General features: G+C 37.7%; 1 protein-coding gene across 5 annotated transcripts in view; it reads left to right on the top strand.

The window, feature by feature from the left end:
- Positions 1 to 259: 259 nt before the first annotated feature.
- RDX (radixin) overlaps positions 260 to 20,998 on the top strand; it is a 109,331-nt gene continuing 88,592 nt past the window's right edge. For 4 of the 5 annotated variants that reach the window (XR_008620258.2, XM_034933638.3, XM_034933637.3 and 1 more), the window contains exons 1-4: positions 260 to 339; positions 7,175 to 7,258; positions 14,888 to 14,983; positions 15,536 to 15,810. Coding sequence is in view for 4 of the 5 variants with exons in the window: in XM_034933638.3 (XP_034789529.1) it covers positions 328 to 339; positions 7,175 to 7,258; positions 14,888 to 14,983; positions 15,536 to 15,810 (467 nt within the window). In the remaining variant the exon portion in view is untranslated. The remainder of the gene's footprint in view (positions 340 to 7,174; positions 7,259 to 14,887; positions 14,984 to 15,535; positions 15,811 to 20,998) is intronic. The other variant, XM_034933639.3, reaches the window with a different exon arrangement.

The following is a 20,998-nucleotide window of genomic DNA, read 5'->3' as shown; positions in this document are numbered from 1 at the left end:
TTGTCTGTAATTAAAACTTCTGGTTAGATCAGTGTGTTTATAACATGTTATTTGAGATGTGTGGTATTTTTAATCTTCAGATTTCAATCTTTTTAGGGAATGTGCAATGCTAGTAGAAGATATTGAAAATTAGAATGAAATCACTCCTTGTTACTTTAAATCCACCTTTTCAAATATTTTAATTTATATCTTATACAAATTATAGTTAAAATAGAAACCTTATATAAAAAGATAATAGATTATGCTTTTTTTTTTTTTAACAGAAAGTGACAACAGAATTCATTGAAGTGGAGAATTTTTAAAGAAGGTAACAAAAAGAGAAAGAAAATGCCGAAACCAGTAAGTGTATTTTATTACATTTGACAGTGTCTCAATAATAAGATATCATTAAATTCGTTTTGGAACAAGGCAAAGAATGTTGGTAGAGTTGTTGGAAGAAAAAGGCACTGATACTACTGTTATTTCTCTTTAGATTAATGTGGCCAGAGCATAGTGTTATGTGGTCATGAGTTCTAAGGTCAAACTGTCTTAGTTCTTACCTTGGTTCTGCCACCAATCTGGGTGACCTTTGTTAATTTAGCTCAATCTGTCCAATTTTTAATTTCCTTGCATATAAAATGGGAATATAATTAGTTACCCAAGGGAGTATGGTAAGGGTTAGAAGAATCTGATATATATTTAGTGCCCAGTAAATTGTAACATTGTTAAATGGGAGGAAATAATGAGAGGTCAGGAAGATCTATGCATTTTAGTTTTCTCATAATTGTAGTTTAGGTGCAAGTGTTACCCATACTGATATTATATAGTCTTAGATTTTTTTTAATTTAAGGGTACACATGTGATTATTTTACTTAGTTTTATAGTTATTTGGTTCTTCTTGACTAAGGATTCCTTTATTCTTAAGGTGTAAATGTTCTTTTCTTAATCTAATAAAGTGAGTTTTTTTTTTTTTTGAATGTTTCTTTTGGCCAATTATAATTTTAAAGAAAGTCATTAGTTATTTTTGGGATTTTCTAGCACGGATAACACTTCAGAATGACTTAAAGACTCAGCAGGTCGCAAAGTATGCATTGTTAGAGGGAGAGAAGAATTAAAAAAAGGCATAAAGATCAAAAAGAAAATTTCCTATTTGCAGATGACATGATTGTTTCTGTAGAAAATCCTCATAAATCTATAAAACAATACTAGAACCAATAACTGAATTTAGCAAGATTGCCAGATGCAAGATTGTATTAAAAAAATCAATGGCCTTTTTATATAAAACTAGTTTGGTTATTTAGTTATTAAAAAACATGACACACTTAGTAATAAATGTATAGATGCTGTGCAAGATCTCTACACTGAAAACCAGCTATGAGAAATTAAAAATTTAAATACATAGAGAACTATAAAATATGTATAGAGATCTTTATAAGATGTCAGTTCTCCATAAAAGTGTTCGTAAATGAAATTCAGTTCCAATCAGTTGAATCCAGGCAGTCTTCTTTGATTAAAATTGACTAGCTGATTCTAAAATATATTAATATATGGATATGCCAAAATGTGTACAGAGTAGCTAAAGCAATTAAAAAAAAAAGAAAACTTACACTCCTGGATTTCAGGGTTTATTCTTAAGCCACTAAAATAAGACATTGAGGTATTGGTGAAAGAATAAATTAATAGGATCGGTGAAACGAAAATACACCAACGCCCATATACACATATGTATTCATTAGATTTTTGACAAGGGTGTCACACAATTTACTGGAGAACTATAATTATTTTCAACAAATGGTATTGGCACAAAGGGTTATCCATACAGAAAAACATGAACATTGACTGTTGTCTCACAATTTACAAACATAAACTCAATGGATTATAGACCTACATGCAAAAGCTCAAACTGTAAAACATCTAGAAGAAAACATAGGAAAAAATTTTTGTGATCTTGGAGTAGGCGAAAATTCGTTATGTAATACACAGAAAATTTGAACCATTAAGGAAAAGTTGGACTTAATCAAAATTAAAAACTTTTGCTCTTGAAAGACAGCAATAAAAACATAGAAAGGCAAGACAATGGGAGAAAATAATTGCCATATAAAGTTCTTTTACAGTTCAAAAATAACACAACTCAGATTTTTTTTTTTTTTTTTAGTGGACAAAATATTTGAGCAGATATTTCACAAAAGAAGCTGTATTAAAGACTGGTAGGCCGGGCATGGTAGATCACGCCTGTAATCCCAGTACTTTGGGAGGCTGAGGCGGGAGTATCACTTGAAGTCAGGAGTTCGAGACCAGCCTGGCCAACATGGTAAAACCCCATCTCTACTGCAAGTACAAAAATTAGCCAGGCATTGTGGCACATTCCTGTAAACCCAGCTACTTGGGAGGCTGAGGCAGGAGAATCGCTTGAATCCAGGAGGCGAAGGTTGCAGTGAGCCAAGATCGCACCACTGCACTTCAACCTGGGTCACAGAGTGAGACTTGTCTCAAAAAAAACAAAACAAAAAATAACAACAAAAAAAAGACTGGTAATAATCCAGTGTAGATATGGATGTGACTTTATTGTATTTTTGTTAGGAATGTGAACGTTTACAGCTACTTTGGAAAACTCTTTGCCAGTATAATTGAGTGGAGAGTGTTTATTGTTCCTTAAAGAGTCAAAATTATACGCAGTTGGATATCAATTGTGTGTTGTTGATTCATTAAAGATTCTGGAAGTATAGAACTTGCCTTGTGGAGAAAACACTCTTGAAGCTAGATAAGTTTCAGAATGTGGAAGTTTTTGGATTTTAGAAAGATGAATATACAATATATTATGTGCATATGTCATTATAACATGAAACTCCCATCAAGGTCTATGGCATCACCTCTAAAACATTTGTATTTCTATAGTTTTAATGAGTGAATAGTCACGTGAAGTGGAATAAATTAATTCACTACAAGTGATAGTCTTATATCACTTCATGTCAGATTTTTCCTCAAAATTAACTCATCTTCAGGTTTCCGTGCTTTTAGGATGTCAAAATTATGGAATAGGAACTGTGGATCCATATTTACAATACCCACAAAGCCATAATGATCTAGGAGAAAATACCTAACAAATGAGTAAACTGATTTATATGGAGCAAATTATAAGCACTTCTTTCAAAAGATTTTGAAAGTCATTAAAGGAGATCTAAGTCAATGTACAGTGAGAAAACCATAGTCCTGTATAGAGTCTATATTAATAAAAATGTTAATTCTTACCCAAAGATACCAAAAAATTCGTGTTGTTCCAATGCTAAATCATAAATGGTGTATTTTGTAAAGTTCACAGTTTTATATGGAACCAAGAGCAAAGATAATGATCCAAGACTAGTCAAAATAGTTCTGAAGAATAATGGAGACTTGCCCTACCAGATATCAAGACTTATTTAAAGAAGTACTAATTAAGACAATATGATATTGAGTAGTTTAATTGACCAGGGGAACAAAATTAGATCCACACTTATGCAGATACTTGATTTGTGACAGCACAGACTTTGGAGAATAAATGAACTAATTAATAAATTATGTTGGGATTTAAAAAAAACCCTGTATTATTTTCATTCATATGGAGATTAAAAAATGAAATTGGACCTCTAACATCATAAGCAAAAATCATTGAAAATTGTGAAAATCAAAATAGGAAATATATGAATATCCTTATGACTCCAGAGTATGGAAGGATTTCTTAAGGATGGCAAAAAATTGGCTGGGTGCAGTGACTGATTCCTGTAATCTCAACACTTTGGGAGGCTGAGGCAGGTGGGTCACTTGAGGTCAGGGGTTTGAGACCAGCCTGGCCAACATTTATACTGGCCCGTTTATACTAAAAATACAAAAAATAGTCAGGCATGGTGGTGCATGCCTGTAATCCCAGCTACTTGGGAGGCTGTGGCAGGAGAATCACTTGAACCTGGAAGGCGGAGGTTGCAGTGAGCTGAGATCACGTCACTGCTCACTAGCCTGGGCGACAGAGTGAGATGCTTTCTCAAAAAAAAAAAAAAAAAAAAAAGGATGGTAAAAAACTGGTATCTGTGTGTAAAATATTTATAAATTCAACATTAAAATTAAGAATGTCAGTTTATCATAAAGGACACCATGGAGAAAGTAAAATGACGAACCACAATATGGGAGGTTCTTTTGTAAGGAATAACTGACAAAGGATCAGTATCAAGAATATATAAAGACTTCCTACGTTAAAGTAAGAAAAAACAACCCAATAGAAAAATAAGCCATATGCGTGAACATTCGCAGATGAGAATGAGTGGTCAGTTAAACATATTGTACTAGTTTTCCATTGGTCTATGACAGATTACCACAAATTTAGTGTTATAAAACAGCACCCATGTATTATCCCACAGTTTTATAGGTTAGAAATCTGGGATGATGTGACTGAGTTCCCTGCTTCAAAGTCTTATAAGGCTGAAATCAAGGTATAACTTATTCTGCAACCAGCCAGATAAATTGATTAGCTTAGGCCCTCCTAGATAATCTTCCTGTTCTAAAGTCAGCTGATTAGTAATCTTAAGTACTTCTGCAAAATCCCTTTAATCATGTAATGCAACATAATCATGAGCATGACACCAGGGGCCATCTTAAAATTCTGTATGCACATGCCATGTACAGAAATGTGGATGTCATCAGCAATCGAGGATCCCACTTCAATACCATATTGAGATACCATTTTCTGCTAACTGAATTGTCAGATATTAATAAATCTGATAATGCCCACTGTTCCTGGAAATACAGAAAAGCAAGAATTCTTATACAATGCTGACAGGAGTATACATTGACACAGTTACATTGTACAATTCAGCATTATGTGGTAAAAGTAGAAGGTGTGCACACTTCATTACTCAAGAATTCTGAGTATATTCTGGAGAAATTCTGACACTCGGAGACATGTACGAGAATGTTCATAGCAGTATTGTTCTTAATAGCCAAAAAATTGGAAACAGTGTTCATTGACAGGAAAATGGGTGAGTAAATGTTTGTTTGGCCACATGCAGAATGTTGCATAGCAGTGAAAGTTCAATGACAAAAACATCAATGAATCTTAGAAACATATGGTGAAAAATTAAACTAGTATAGTGCAATTTTAAAGAATTTATTGAAGTAGAATATACATACCAAACAGAATATATGAGAAGTGTGTAGTAACAGTAGTCCCAGCCACTCAAGAGGCTGAGGCGGTAGGATCGCTTGAGCCCAGGAGGTTGAGGCTGCAGTGAGCTGGGATTCTGCCACTGTGCTCCAACCTAGGCAACAGGGAAAAAAAAGTGTGTAGTTGATGAATTTTCGTAAAGTGAATATACCCATGTAAGCATTGCCCACATCAAGAAAGAAAACTTGATCAACAAATATCGTGCAGTTATAATACAGCTAAAAATCAAGAAAAATGAAGCTATTTTACATACAGATACATATATTTACGTTAGAACCATTTTTTTTAAAAGCAAGAGAATAACAAAATTTAGGTTAGTGATTACCTGTTGGTATTTACAAAGAACAAATAACAGTGGTATATGCAACATTATTTACCATTTCTTGTTATTCAGTTGGATGGTAGATTTATGGGTTTTGTTTTATTATTCTTCATTGTTTATATATGATAGATGTTTTGTATATATCATTTCTTAATAAGATACAGTTTTAGAAAAGAAAAAAATAAGATTATTTTAAAGAAGGATGAATCTGTAAGATTTGATTACAGAAGTTATTCCAGGTGAAAGCTATAATGTGCTGAGGTTGTGATTGTTAGACATATGGGGAAATAAGAAGTCTGATTTAGAGTTTTTATAGTGTGAGTTAAAGTTAGATAAAATGGCACAAGCTGTGTCCTCAGTAAACCTACAGGCTGATGGAAAAAGATACATAAAAACAAATGCAGTAATACGTATTAATATAAAATTTTAAATACAGTTGTTACAGAAACAGTGTTAGTAGGAATCGCTACAGGTTTATACTGTTTAAGGGAAAAGTAAAGATTGTTAGAAAATCAATACAGAAACAGCAAATGAAGTGTGGGAAAATTAAAGGAGAAATAAGTTAATAAAAGATCAAATAATTTAAAAAGCTAAAAAGATATATTTGGATCACGTGAAGAATTCTAGGTGAAGATGCTATTCTGTGGTAAAACTATTTTGGTAAGGCGTGTTAAGTTTTTGAGATATTAGGTATTTACACAATAAAATTATTATTTGTTTGGAGCTAGGCATGGCGGCACACGCCTGTGCTCCTAGCTACTTGGTAGATTGAGGTGGGAATATAGGTTTGCGTCCAGGAGATCAAGGTTGCAGTGTGCCATGATTGCACGCATGAATGGCCACTGCTCTCCAGCCTGAGCACAACATAGTGAGACCCTGTCTCTAAAAACAACAAAAAATAGAATCTAGCAAATAAAGCACTGTAGATAAATGCTTTCCTAAAGCGAATAATGTATTTACAGTATGAATAAAATGAAATCTGATTTTCATGTTGAAAGAAATATGGGATAGTGAATCACATTCAAAGAATTTGGAGTTAGACCTCAATTTAAATACCTGCTTTGCCTTTTTTGTTTTGCTTTGTTTTTGGAGGCAGGGTCTTGCTCTGTTGTGCAGGCTGAAGTTCAGTAGTACAATCATAGCTCACGGCAGCCCTCAAACTCCTAGGCTCAAGTGATCCTCCCATCTCAGCTTCCTGGAAATAACAGGCACATGCCACCACACCCAACTAATTTTTAAATTTTTCATAGTCTTGCTGTGTTCCCCAGGCTGGTCTCAAACTCCTGACCTCAAGAGATCCTCCCACCTTGGCCTTCCAAAGTGCTGGGACTAAAGGTGTGAGGCACCATGTCCAGCTCTTGCTCTGCCTTTTAATATCCACGTGTCCTTAGGTGAATAATGGAAACTCTTTGCGTTTCTGTAGAAATAAAGGTAGTATCTCCTAGTATTATAGCAAGGGCTAAATGAGAGTATGGAAAGCCCATAGCTTAGTGCCCAGTATATGTTAAGTATTCAATAGATGTTCCTAAATGAGGACTTTATAAGCTCTTTGTTTTTCAAATAGATTTAAGATTTCTTGTGATTAAAATAAAACTTTATCACTTTAATAAAGAAAATCATAAAAGTTTTCTCACGCCTAATAACTTCTCTTCTACTTATTATTCCTTTTATTTTTATTACAGATCAACGTAAGAGTAACTACAATGGATGCTGAGCTGGAATTTGCCATTCAGCCCAATACAACTGGCAAACAACTTTTTGACCAGGTATTAAACTGCATGAAATATGCAACTTTTGACACCATAGTGTGAATGTTGTTGCATACCTCTTTCTCTGTTTTTCTGTGCTTTTGCTGATAATCCAACAGTGTACCACTTGGAATTTTTCATAGTAGCTATTCAGATATCCCTACTACAGCACTAGGGATATTCTTTATTCTTTCACATTCCTACATTTGTGGGAGAGGACTTCTTGAAAATAATTTTCAGCAGGCATTTATTTAACATCTATGAGAATCATTGTAATGGTGACTAAAAGGGATTCAAGGATAATCCACAAAGTTGTTGAGTGAAATGAGTAGGAATCCTGGGCAGAAGGAACAGCAGGAGTGAAAGGCATAGGGAATTACAGGTTGAGAGCATCTCTTATCCAAAATGCTTGGGACCAGAAGATTTTGGATGTTTTTAGATTTTGGAATATTTGCATATGTATAATGAGATATCTTGGGGATGGGACCCAAGTCTAAACACAAAATTCATTTATGTTTTGTGTACAACTTATACACATAGGCTGAAGGTAATTTTATAAAATCCTTTAAATAATTTTACGCATACTGAGTTTTGACTGCGACCCATCACGTTAGGTTAGGTGTGGAACTTTCCACTTGCAGAGTCATGTTGGTACTGAAGAGGTTTCAGATTTTGCAGCATTTAGGATTTTGGATTTTTGGATTAGGTATGCTAAACCTGTATAGGCTATACAGAGATCACTAACAACAATTTGGTGTCATAGGTTCATAATGTATGAGGCAAAGGTTGGGATATGGAGGTCAGGTATCCGGTATGTTAAGGAACTGGGACTACTGATCTTATCTTTCTTCTCAGTCTTGAGTGCGCATTAGTCACCTGTGGAGCTTTAAAAAAAGGGAGAGGAGGCAGTGCTTGGAAACCCCTTCCAGAGATGCTGATTTAATTGTCTGGGCCTACTCTAAATTATCAGTATTTTAAAATTTAAGCTTCCCAGATAATGTTGTATTGCAATGTAAGCAAGTTTTGCTGAGAAAACGAGGTAAGAGATTGGCCCCAGGGATTAAGTAAGAACATGAAGAAACTGTTGCAAAGAGAGAGGAAGGTGGTATATATCATGTGTGGCATGAAACCTAGAGGAGGATAACTTTTATATAAACTTTACGTACCCTTTTTCTTAGGAGCAGGAGAGCAATAGCCTGTAGTCAGAATAACTTGATCTTAAAGAAGGAAAGAGTTTCTAGCATTTCAGCAGTAAGTAACACTAGATACTTTGGTTTTGTTAGTTGTCATTCTGTCAAATACAGATTCAAATCTGATGAAATAAAAATTCTAAATTCTCTAAAGTTGTTTATTCTCCTGACAAATAATATACTTAATCTCCTGATTTGGTAATTCATAAATTTAAAAGTCCTGATAAGGCCTTTTTGGATCATGAAAAGCTTTTTGTGTGGATGTGCGAAATTTTAAAGCAAAATCATAAAGAGCTAAGTTCACCACACCTTGTGAACCAATCTCCACTTTTTTCTTTTTTCCAAACCACTTTTGTTCTGGTATAATATCCGCTTCTGTTGATTCTTCTGTGCCTCCTGTTTGTGAATATACAGTCTATCTTATTTGAAAAAAATGTGAATAGAGTTAGCATTTATTGTACTTCATAGCAAATTGAAATGTTATTTATAGTAAGTGAAATGTTTGTGGCAGCCAAAAACTAATCAGCAAGTTATCCTCTTTGGTATTGGATACTAAGAAATAAAACTTGTTTTTTATTAAGTAGAATTACTTTCACTTGGATACAGGAAAATGAAACCATTTATTATAGGGCAGTGATGTATAGTGGTTTAGAAGTGTGGGCACTGGAGTCACTGCCTGCAATAGTTGTAGTTGCAGCTGTTTGACTTTGGACAAATTAATCTCTTTGTCTTATTTTTCTCGTTTGTACAATTAGGATGATGGTAACATTACTTCTTCAGAGGTTTATTGTGAGAGTTAAATGAAAATCTATGTAAAGTGCGTAGAACAGTATTTGATAGTTTTGTGTATATCTCTTTCTATTTATATAGATAAATACAGTGTCATGTGCCGCATAAGGACATTTCGATCAATGATGGGCCACTTATGCAACAGTGGTCCCGTAAGAGTGTAATACCATATTTTTACTATACCTTTTCTATGTTTAGATACGTTTAAATACACAAATACTTAACAGTTGTGTTAGAGTTGCCTACAGTATTCAATATAGTAACATGCTGTACAAGTTTGTAGCCTAGGAGCAACAGGCTGTACCATATAGTCTAGGTGCGTAGTAGGCTATATCATTTAGGTTTGTTTAAGTATACTCTATGATGTTCATACGATGATGCAATTGTCTAACGATGCATTTCTCAGAATGTATCCCCATCGTTAAGCAACCCTGACTACACACACACACACGCACACATGCACACACAGTTCATATTGTAAATGGTCCAGGTTATTATTACTTATTTCTTTATTAAAAAAAAATTTTTTTTTTAGATTGGCTCTCACTCCTGTCGCCCCAGGCTGGAATGCAGTGGTGCGATCTCGGCTCACTGCAACCTCTGCCTCCCAGGCTCAAGCGATCCTCCCACCTCAGCCTCTTGAGTAGCTGGGACCACAAGTGTGCTCCACCATGCCCGGCTAATTTTTTTTTGTATTTTTGGTAGAGATGGGGTTTCGTCATGTTTCCCAGGCTGGTCTTGAACTTCTAAGCTCAAGTGATCCGCCTCCCTCGGCCTCCCAAAGTGCCAGGATTACAGGCGTGAGCCACCGTCCAGCCTGGTCTAGATTATTGAGTATTGTTATCTGTTACGGACTCTTCTCAGCAGTTCTTTAGTCCCTGTTCTATTTCCTGACTGCTTTCCTTGAACTGAAATGCAATGATGAACTTTCCTTGAACTCAAATGCAAGGATCGAAAAATGCAGATTTTACTTTTGTATGTAGTGTGTGTGGGATAAGCTGGCAGGTTCAGGTCAAGCCAGGGGTAAACTGGGTCCTCTAAAATGAGAGCACATAGCTACATGAGTACATGTGTAGTAAAGCCCCATGTCTGATTATGATGTTAAATCGAGGCCAGCTGCTCTGTGTTTGGGGACTCTGAGTGCTTGAAGTCCTTTGGTTTGCTTCTTGCTGACTTTTTTCTTGACTAGCCTCCTCCTTTAGCTGCTTCTTGTGGGATTAGTATAAAAAGTGTTCATACCCCCAAAGAGTGTGCAAGAACATCTGTTAGGGTGAAAGAAGTATTAAAATATATTTTTAGGCTAGACTTGGTGGCCCACACCTGTAATCCCAGCACTTTGGGAGGCCAAGGCGGGAGGATTACTTGAGGTCAGGAGTTCAAGAGTGTAATACCATATTTTTACTGTACCTTTTCCTGTCCAATATTGCAAAACTGTCTCTACTAAAAATGCAAACATTAGCTGAGTGTGGTGGTGCACACTTGTAATCCCAGCTACCCAGAAGGCTGAGGTGGGAGAACTGCTGAAACCCAGGAGGTAGAGGTTGCAGTCTGCACTTCAGTTTGGGCAAAAAAATAAATAAATAAATTAAAAAAAATATATATATGTATATATAATATGTATTTTTAAACATTTTTAAAAATATATGCTTTATAGTGTATTAGCATGATAGTATGTAACTTGTAAATAAATATACATATGTTATAGTTATGTGCCCAAGCAGATTCGCTTCTAAAAGTATGTGATCAGAAGTTTATGGGAGCTCAAAGGACAGCCTCACTAAAATATATTAATTAAAAAAAAAAAACATTCTAGGAGCACCTTCTGAAGAAGTAGAGAACCACTGGGGAGACAGGGCCTTTTAGGGAATTTCACAGCTGAGCTTTCTTGTTCCTTGTATTTGTGTAATAGTCTAAAGTTAGTTAAGCTATTATCCCCTGTGCCCACTGTGGGACATCTCCCTTTTACTTAGCATTGTGAATCTCACAGAGTGTGGAGGCAGAAGCTGAGCCCGGCTGCTTTGTTATACTTCTCTCTGCTGCTTTTGACCTGTACATTTCTACTCCTGCCGCTCCAAGCTTGAATGTTTTCTTTGGCACTGCTGGGGCAACCTGTCTTTTACCAAAGTTAGATTATTTGGAATCTCCTTTTGTCCACATTGAATTTTTCATTGTTTGACATTGATCAGCTTTTGCATTATCAGTATGAGACTTTATATTCCACATCTTCTAGAAATTTCTCACTTTTTGCTTTTTTTTTTTTTTTTCCGAGACAGAGTCTTACTCTGTCACCCAGGCTGGAGTACAGTGGTGCGATAGCTCAATGCAGTGCAACCTCCGCCTCCCGGGTTCAAGCATTTCTCTGCCTCAACCTCCTGAGTAGCTGGGATTACAGGCCCTTGTCACCATGCCCGGCTAATTTTTGTATTTTTAGTAGAGACAGAGTGTCACCATGTTGGCCAGGCTGGTTTTGAACTCTTGACCTTGTGATCCACCTGCCTCAGCCTCCCAAAGTGCCGAGATTACAGGCGTGAGCCACCGTGCCTGGCCCACTTTTTGCTTTTTTGATGGTAACATTTTCTAAATGCTTTTTTCTTATTTTTAATTTTTTTTTTCTTTTTTTTCAGACAGGGTCTTGCTCTGTCACTGAGGCTGGAGTGCAGTGGCATAATCACAGCTCACTGCAGCCTTGACCTCCTGGACTCAAGTGATCCTACCACTTCAGCCTCCTGATTAGCTAGAACTACAGATTTGCGTGACTACTCAGCTAATTTTTTTTTTATTAAGAGACAAGGTCTCCCTACATTGCCCAGGCTGTTCTGAAACTCCTGAGCTCCTCCTGCCTTGTCCTCCTAAAGTGTTGGGATCACAGATGTGAGCCACTGTGCCCAGCCAGTGTTTTTTCTTTTTTTCTGTCATTTCAGTGAAAATTTTCAAGAGTGGGAAAGTAAATGGAAGGGTTCAGTTTGCTGTCTTGAAACCAAAAGCCTGGAATGTTTTAAGATTATTTGTGTGTGTGTGTGTGTGTGTGTGTGTGTGTGTGTTTTGAGATGGAGTCTCGCTCTGGCACCCAGGCTGGAGTGCAGTGGCGCGAACTCGGCTCACTGCAGCCTCTGCCTCCTGGGCTCAAGCAATTCTACTGTCTCAGCCTCCTGAGTAACTGGGATTATGGGTGTGCACCACCACACCTGGCTGATTTTTGTATTTTTAGCAGAGATGGGGTTTCACCATGTTGACCAGGCTGGTCTTGAACTCTTAGCCTCAAGTGATCTATCTGCCTTGGCCTCCCAAAGTGCTGGTATAGGCGTGAGCCACCCTGCCCTGCCAAATGTTTTAACTTTATTTTTTAAAAAACAGGCTGGGCACGATGTCTCATGCCTATAATCCCAACACTTTGGGAGGCTGAGGTGGGCAGATCCCTTGAGCTCAGGAGGTCAAGACCAGCCTGGGCAACATAGTGAGACCCTATCTCTACTAAAAATATAAAAAATTAGCTAGGTTTGGTGGTGCATGCCTGTGGTCCCAGCTACTCGGGAGGCTCAGGTGGGAGGATCACTTGAGCCTGGGGTGGGGGTGGAGGTTGCAGTGAACTGAGATTGCACCACTGCACTCCAGCCTGGGTGACAGAGTGAGACCCCGTCTCAAAACAAACAAACAAACAAACCAAGGGCCAAGCGCAGTGGCTTGCATCTATAATCCCAGCATTTTGAGAGGCTGAAGTGGGAGGATCACTTGAGGCCAGGAGTTTAAGATTAGCCTTGGCGACATAGCAAGACCCCTGCCTCTACAGAAAACAAAACAAAACAAAACAAAAAAAAACATTAACTAGGTGTGGTGGAATGTGCCTCTAGTCCCAGCCGTTCAGGAGGCTGAGGCAGGAGGATTGCTTCAGCCCAGGAGGTCAAGGCTCCAGTGAGCCGTGAATCACACCACTGTACTCCATTGTGGGTACAGAGTGAGACCCTGTCTTTAAAAAAAAAAAATAAGCAAAACTCCCACAAAAAACCAAGAATGTTTATTATTTAAGAACTGATATTGAATCTTTCTGTAAAGCTTTTAAAATGTTAATGAACTTTTACCTGCCCTGGATCATTTTCCTCATTTTATTTTAAATACAGATTTTTTTAAAAAACATATGCTTTTGTTAGGTGTGGGTAAGTCCTGGGTGTGTATCCTAACTCCACCACTTTATTTACTCTTACTTTATTTTCTTTTTTTTTTTTTGAGACAGAGTCTTGCTCTGTCGCCCAGGCTGGAGTGCAGTGGCACGATCTCGGCTCACTGCAAGCTCCGCTTCCCGGGTTCACGCCATTCTCCTGCTTCTGCCTCCCAAGTGGCTGGGACTACAGGCGCGTGCCACCACGCCCAGCTAATTTTTTTTTTTTTTTTTTGTATTTTTAGTAGTGATGAAGTTTCACCGTGTTAGTCAGGATGGTCTTGATCTCCTGACCTTGTGATCCGCCCGCCTCGGCCTCCTAAAGTGCTGGGATTACAGACGTGAGCCACCGCGCACAGCCTACTTAGTCTTACTTTTGAGTGTCTACCACAGGCTAATCATTCTGTGAGATGCTATGGATTTTAAGACACACAAATCAATAATCTCTGTCCATAAGTATTATGCAGTCAAGGAGGGTAAATAGACACACTGCTAATAACACAATTATGATAGAGTAAATTTTCTAATAGCAGGATAGATAAAGTCTTATGGGAATATCAGGGAACCAGTGATTAATTTTATCTAGATGGTAGGAGAGCTTTATTCACAGAAGGCACGTTAGTTGAGCTTGTCCTTAAAGAATAAATTGTTCAATAAGTCATAAAAATACAGAAGACCCATTCTAGGCAGAGGAAAAAACATCAGCAAAAATGTAGAAGGGTGGAATTTATGGTATGTTCTAAGAATGGTTTCTTGCTCAGTGAAGGTAGAACATGGAATATATCAGACTTTTCTTATCACCAAAATGATACCATTTGCCCTAAATATACCAATAGGGTACTTGTGGGGGTAAATAGAAATTGGAACGTATGATTATGAAAACTATATATATATATTTTCAAGACTCTTGTTATTGTTGAGGTCATGATAGATAAGGAAAAGGAGGTATGAAAAAGTGGATCAAGTAAGAGGATTGAAGTGACACTACAAACTTGAGGATTAGAGACCAGGTGCAGTGGCTTACGCCTATAATCCCAAGACTTTGGAAGGCCGAGGCAGGCAGATCACCTGAGGTCAGGAGTTTGAGACCAACCTGGCCAACATGGTGAAACCCCATCTCTACTAAAAATACAAAAAATTAGCTAGGCGTGGCAGTGCATACCTGTAATCACAGCTACTTTGGAGGCTGAGACAGGAGAATCACTTGAATGGAGACGGAAGTTGCAGTGAGCCAAGATTGTGCCATTGCACCCCAGCCTGGGTGACAAGAACAAAAAAAAAAAAAAACAAAAAAAAACTTCTTTTAAAAAAAAAAGAAAAATTGAGTATAGAAAACTTGAATTTGAGTTTTCAAAAATGTTCCTTTAATATCTTAAATTTAGGGAAAGCCTTTTCTATGGCAAAGGAATATACGTATACTTAAATAGTTTTGTTCTCCTTTTGAAGTGTAGTATCATCTAGACACAATGTGTATGTTGGACTGAAACTGTGTTTTTTTTTGTTGTTGTGTTTTAGGTGGTGAAAACAGTTGGTTTGCGTGAGGTCTGGTTTTTTGGGCTGCAGTATGTAGACAGCAAAGGTTATTCTACATGGCTTAAACTAAATAAAAAGGTAAAATATGTATGATAACATTAAACTAATAATTATGTTAAGTTGAAGTTATTATGAATTTGTGCTAGAAAAGCTAAGTCTGACTGATTGCAAGCTTCCTTTTGTAGTTATCTGTTAATCATTATGAGGTACCATGTTTTTTTAAATTCAGTCAGGCACCATCAGCTTATCATCTCAAAAAAAAAAAAAAAGAAATGCTTACTTTTCCTATTTGAAAACTTAGCCTATAACAAATATTAAAGCAGATATTACAAATGGCATACTAAGTACTTCAATTTTGATGTAAATACCTGTAGGATAAGCTTCTCAAGAATATGAAAAAAAGTTTTCAATTTGGTTATTAGAATCTGAGTTATAGGTCACATTCAAGAGCATAGAATCTTTTATCACATATATTTGTTTACAGATTTAGACTATTACACACTAAAATCTTCATAGATTTAGAATCTATTTCACTTTTCATTTTCTTCCAAAAAGAATTTGATGTGTGACTAGGTCTAATTATTGTAAACTTAAGATTTTTGTTGATTATACTTGAAATTATTTTTCCAGGTAACACAGCAGGATGTTAAAAAAGAGAATCCTTTACAGTTCAAGTTTAGAGCTAAATTCTTTCCTGAAGATGTTTCTGAGGAATTAATTCAAGAAATAACCCAGAGACTCTTCTTCTTGCAAGTTAAAGAAGCCATCTTAAATGATGAGATATATTGCCCGCCAGAAACTGCAGTTCTTTTGGCTTCCTATGCTGTCCAAGCCAAGTATGGAGATTATAATAAAGAGATTCATAAGCCAGGCTACCTGGCTAATGATAGACTCCTACCCCAGCGGTAAGTGAAACATGCGTTTGCATTATATTGTCTGAAAATTATCTTCTAGAAGTCTATAAATAAAATGTTTTTCAGGTTTTTTTTTTTTTTTTTTTGGAGACAGGGTCTGGACCTGTCACCCATGCTGGAGTGCAGTGGCGTGATCTCAGCCCACTGCAACCTCTGCCTCCTGGGTTCAAGCCATCCTTCCACCTCAGCCTCCTGAGTAGCTGGGTCTATAGGCACATGCCATTATGTCCGCTAATTTTTTTTTTAATGTATTTTTCATTGAGATGGGGTTTCATCATGTTGCCCAGGCTGGTCTCAAACTCCTGAGCTCAAGTGATCTGCCCGCCTCAGCCTCCCAAAGTGCTGGGATTACAGGCATGAGCCACCGCACCTGGCCTCTTTTTTTTTTTTTTTTTTTTTCCAGATTTTAAGTTGCCAGCTGGATCACGGGGTATACTTCTAAAAATCATTACCTAGCACCTCCATAGATTTATATGCTCTATAATTACCTAAGGTTGATCTATCTCTTCTTTCCTCATTCCCATAGGGTAAGCAATAAATGGAGGCAGTGATAATTTGGACTTGAGGAAAGGATGTGACTGTTGCTGCTTGGTACAAATTCTAACACAGGCAGGTGCTTAATAAGTGAGAGTAAGTGGCAGGCTGTGTTTTCTTCATAGAATTCTCTGACTTCCCCCCTGCCCCCGAGATAGAACCTCACTCTGTCACCCAGGCTGGAGTGCAGTGGTGCAATCTCAGCTCGCTGAGATTGGAGTCTGCCTCTCAGGTTCAAGTGATTCTCCTGCCTCAGCCTCCCGAGTAGCTGGGATTACAGGCATCTGCCGCCATGCCCAGCTAATTTTTGTATTTTTAGTAGAGACAGGATATCACTATGTTGGCCAGGCTGGGCTCGAACTCCTGACCTCAAGTGATCCTCCCACCTCGGTTTCCCAAAGTGCTAGGATTACAGGCGTGAGCCACTGCTCCTGGCTGAATTTTCTGACTTTCTGAAAAGGCTTTTTAAACTAGGTTTTCAGACTCCTAGGCTGGTGCATTGTTCTTATCTACAGTGTACTGCTGCTTCTATAATGGCTATTTTAAAATAATATGGCATAGGAAAAAATTATCAGAAGACCTAAATTTTGAGTACCGATTCCACCCTTTGCTATATATGTGACCTTAGGTACATGACCTAAAACCTCTGAGCTCAGTATCTAAATCTGCAAAGTGGGGATAATAATCCTTCTCTGGCTACCTTCTAGTTTATGATTATAATTAATGAACTATATGATTTACAGTTTTAATTGTCAAGTGTGAAACGTGTTATTTAGTAGTATTATTGATGGAATCTAGAAGATGGAACATCAAATATTACTTTTTAATTTTTTTTTTTTTCTTTGAGATGGAGTCTTGCTCTGTTGCCCAGGCTGGAGTGCAGTGGCACGATCTCGGCTCACTGCAACCTCCGCCTCCCGGATTCAAGCGATTCTCCTGCCTCAGTCTCCTCCTGAGCAGCTGGGATTACAGGCACGCACAACCACACCCGGCTAATTTTTGCATTTTTAGTGGAGATGGAGTTTCACCGTGTTGGTCAGGCTGGTCTCGAACTCCTGATCTCAAATGATCCACCCGCCTCGGCCTCCCAAAGTGCTGGGATTATAGGCGTGAGTCACCATGCTCGGCCAAAATTCAATTATTAAATGTCACAGTGTTCTGCCCTTTAATTTTGTAGCACTGGTAGTCACCTTGGAAAAGGATAGAATTATGTAAGTTGTTCACCAAGAGAGTCAGGAATATGAGATATTTGATAGTCTGTTTATATTCTGGTTTTGAATGTTATTCTAACCTAAGATTCTTCATCTTAGATTACTGAATTGAGTAATCAGACTATTATGGTGGAATTTCATTTCATATAAGGATTACCTTTTGTTTTATAATCAGAATTACTTTAAATTTTTTTTTAAATGTTAAAGAATAGGAATGCTTTATCTAAACAAGTACAGCATTGATCTTTCAGTGTTAAGCCAGATTGCTGTTTGGTTGAGCTGCAGATGAAGTAATTGGCTTACATTTCATAACTCATGTGATTGAAAAAAATCTCTTAAACACTACAATAACACAGAAGCACGGTTTATTTTAAATATGGGTGTGCTCTAACCTACTCTATTTAAAAAGAAGGAAGGTGGCTAAATGCTTTAGATAGGGTTGCTTGTGGTTGCTAGTGCAAATGCCTATTTCAAGATTTGTTCCTTAATTTTGTAGGTCAGTTGTTCCTTCAGAGTTGATATTCCATGGAGGACTAATTCAAGCCATGTAATCTTAAAATGAGACTTAGTCATAAAGTTAGAATACCATTTTTTTTTCATTTTCTGTTTAGAACAGAGAGGATATTTTCACAGTGATTGGCTTATTCCAGTATGGTATATCGGACACTTTTTCTCAGTATCTAAGTACAGTCTGGGGAGGAAATGAGTAATTAGGTTATTTGGTGATAACAAATCAAATAAAATAATTTAGTGATTCTGATACGTTCTGATTTCTTGTATTGAAAAACCCAGATGAGCAATCTGTTCTTACTGTAGAAAAGTTTAGCTCTCGTGGTATAGATAATTAGCTCCACCAGATAGTATTGCTTCCCTTTGAAAAGAGCTAAATATACATAAACTTTTACATACCAGGTTTCTGACTTGGGCGGCTGGGTATTTGGTAATACCTTTTATCAAAATGAGTGGAAGAAAAAATACATTTGAGGGGGAAGATGAATTCAGTTTTGAACCTATTGAGTTTGAAATATGTGCAATATAACCAAGAGAGATATCTGGTATTTATTTGCGTATGTGGGTGCAGACCTTGTAGAAACAGTCTTGGACTATAGATACAGTTTTGGGAGTAATCAGTGAATAGATGGTAATTAAACCATGAGAATGAAAGAGATCAACCTACCAAGTACATAAAAATGAGAAAAAGACCTAGGACAGATCTTGTTGGACCTCAGCTTTTGTCTTTGGGTTCTGCATTCACAGAGTCAACCAACCACAGATTGAAAATATGTGAAAAAAATAACACAGCAATGAAAAGGTACAAAATTTTAAAAATACAGGATAACAATACATAGCATTTGTAGTGTATTAGTGTATTATTATACTACATAATAGTAATAATATAGTGTATTAGTATTATTAGCCTAGAGATGATTGAAAGTATACAAGAGGATGTGCATAGGTTATATGCAAATATTGCACCATTTTATATCAGGGACTTGAGCATCCACAGTTTTTGGTATCCAAGGGGAGTCCTGGAAGCAATCCTTTATGGATAATGGAGGGACAACTGTACTGAGACACAATGGCCAGAGATTCAAGAATAATTCTATACTAGAAGATGGCTGGGCATGGTGGCACATGCTTGTAATCCCAGCTACTCGGGAATCTGAGACCTGAGAATCACTGGAACCTGGGAGGTGGAGGTTGCAGTGAGCCAAGATGGCGCCACTGCACTCCAGCCTGGGCGACAGAGCGAGACTCCATCTCAGAAAACAAGAATAATACCAGAAGAGTATTATATCATGGAAGCCAAGGTAAAAGAATACTTTGATGAAGAGAATGGTCAGCACTGCCAAATGGTACCAAGAGGTCAAATATGAGGAGAACTAAAGTATCTGTTGGAATAAGGAGCTTGGTAGTGACCTTAGAAGAGCAGTTTCCAGCCGGGCGTGGTGGCTCACACCTGTAATCCCAGCACTTTGGGAGGCCGAGGTGGGCGGATCACCTGAGGCTGGGAGTTCGCGACCAGGCTGACCAACATGGAGAAACCCCGTCTCTACTAAAAATACAAAATTAGCCGGGCGTGGTGGTGCATGCCTGTAATCCTAGCTACTCGAGAGGCTCAGGCAGGAGAATCGCTTGAACCCGGGAGGTGGAGTTTGCAGTGAGCCGAGATCATGCCATTGCACTCCAGCCTAGGCAACAAGAGCGAAACTCTGTCTAAAGAAAAAAAAAAAGAACAGTTACCATAGAGTATTGGGTGTTTGAGCCAGATTATGGTAGACTGGGGGCAGTGGATGTCAGGTATGGAAATTGAGGTTAGTGTATAATGGACAGTCCATAAAAGAAAGTTGTCTCTGAAAAAGAAAAAAAAATAGGGGTTGGGAAAAATTGATTAATTCATTTATTCACTCTACAAATTTTTGAGGCCCTCTTTAGTACTGGTATTGGGCATATAATTATGGTAAGCAATCGACTGCACTGGGTTATGTCTCCAAGGCTGATTGCATGCCTCTCTGTGAGCCCAGAGGCCAGACAGCAAGAAAGACAAGAAACTGTGGAAACCTAAGCTCTCTCAGAAGGAAGATAAAACTCTTCTCCCCAAAAGCAAGAGCTTGGAAAAGATGCCTAGAGAAAGGAGCAGAGTATAATAAGAACATAACAGTATGTCTGAGACCCCTTTAAGGAATTTACTCTAAGTAGTAGGTAACTTAATCCAGGGGGAGATTTTATCATTCCTTTATGCTGCCAAGAAATCCTTGGGTTTCATGCAAGATTTTTTATATAGTAAAACAGTAATATTTTAACACCACAGCTTCTGCTGTCAGTAAAGTAGGATCTGGTAAATAAAGGTGAATAATTATCATATGAGCCAAAGAGAATAGAAGTCACAAACTGTAGTGTGCATAGTAGGTAACTTATAATCATGTTGACTTTGCTGATTTGGTGTTAAAATAGTAGTAGTAGAATATAATGTTTGTATTTGGCTGGGCGTGGTAGCTCACGCCTGTAATCCCAGCACTTTGGGAGGTCGAGGCAGGTGGATCACTTGAGGTCAGGAGTTCAAGACCAACCTGGCCAACATGGTGAAACCCCGTCTCTACTAAAAATACCAAAAAAACACACAAAAAAGAAAAATTAGCCAGGCATTATGGCGCACGCCTGTAATCCCAGCTACGCGGGAGGCCGAGAGCATCGTGGCACACACCTATAATCCCAGCTACTTGGGAGGTTGAGACAGGAGAATCACTTGAACCCAGGAAGCAGAGGTTGCAGTGAACCGAGATTGTGCCACTGCACTCCAGCCTGGGCAACAGAGCGAGACTCCATCTCAAAAAAAAAAAAAAAAAAAAGAATGTATTCGCTCACATTTGAATTAAGAACACTGGAAGGATACAAAAACAAGTTATTTGGGGGATATTGGACTGGAGTATGAC

The sequence above is a fragment of the Pan paniscus genome, chromosome 9 (genome assembly GCF_029289425.2).
Source record: "Pan paniscus chromosome 9, NHGRI_mPanPan1-v2.0_pri, whole genome shotgun sequence".
In the NCBI taxonomy this organism is placed as follows: Eukaryota; Metazoa; Chordata; class Mammalia; order Primates; family Hominidae; genus Pan; species Pan paniscus.
This window is presented reverse-complemented; position numbering and strand designations above follow the sequence as displayed.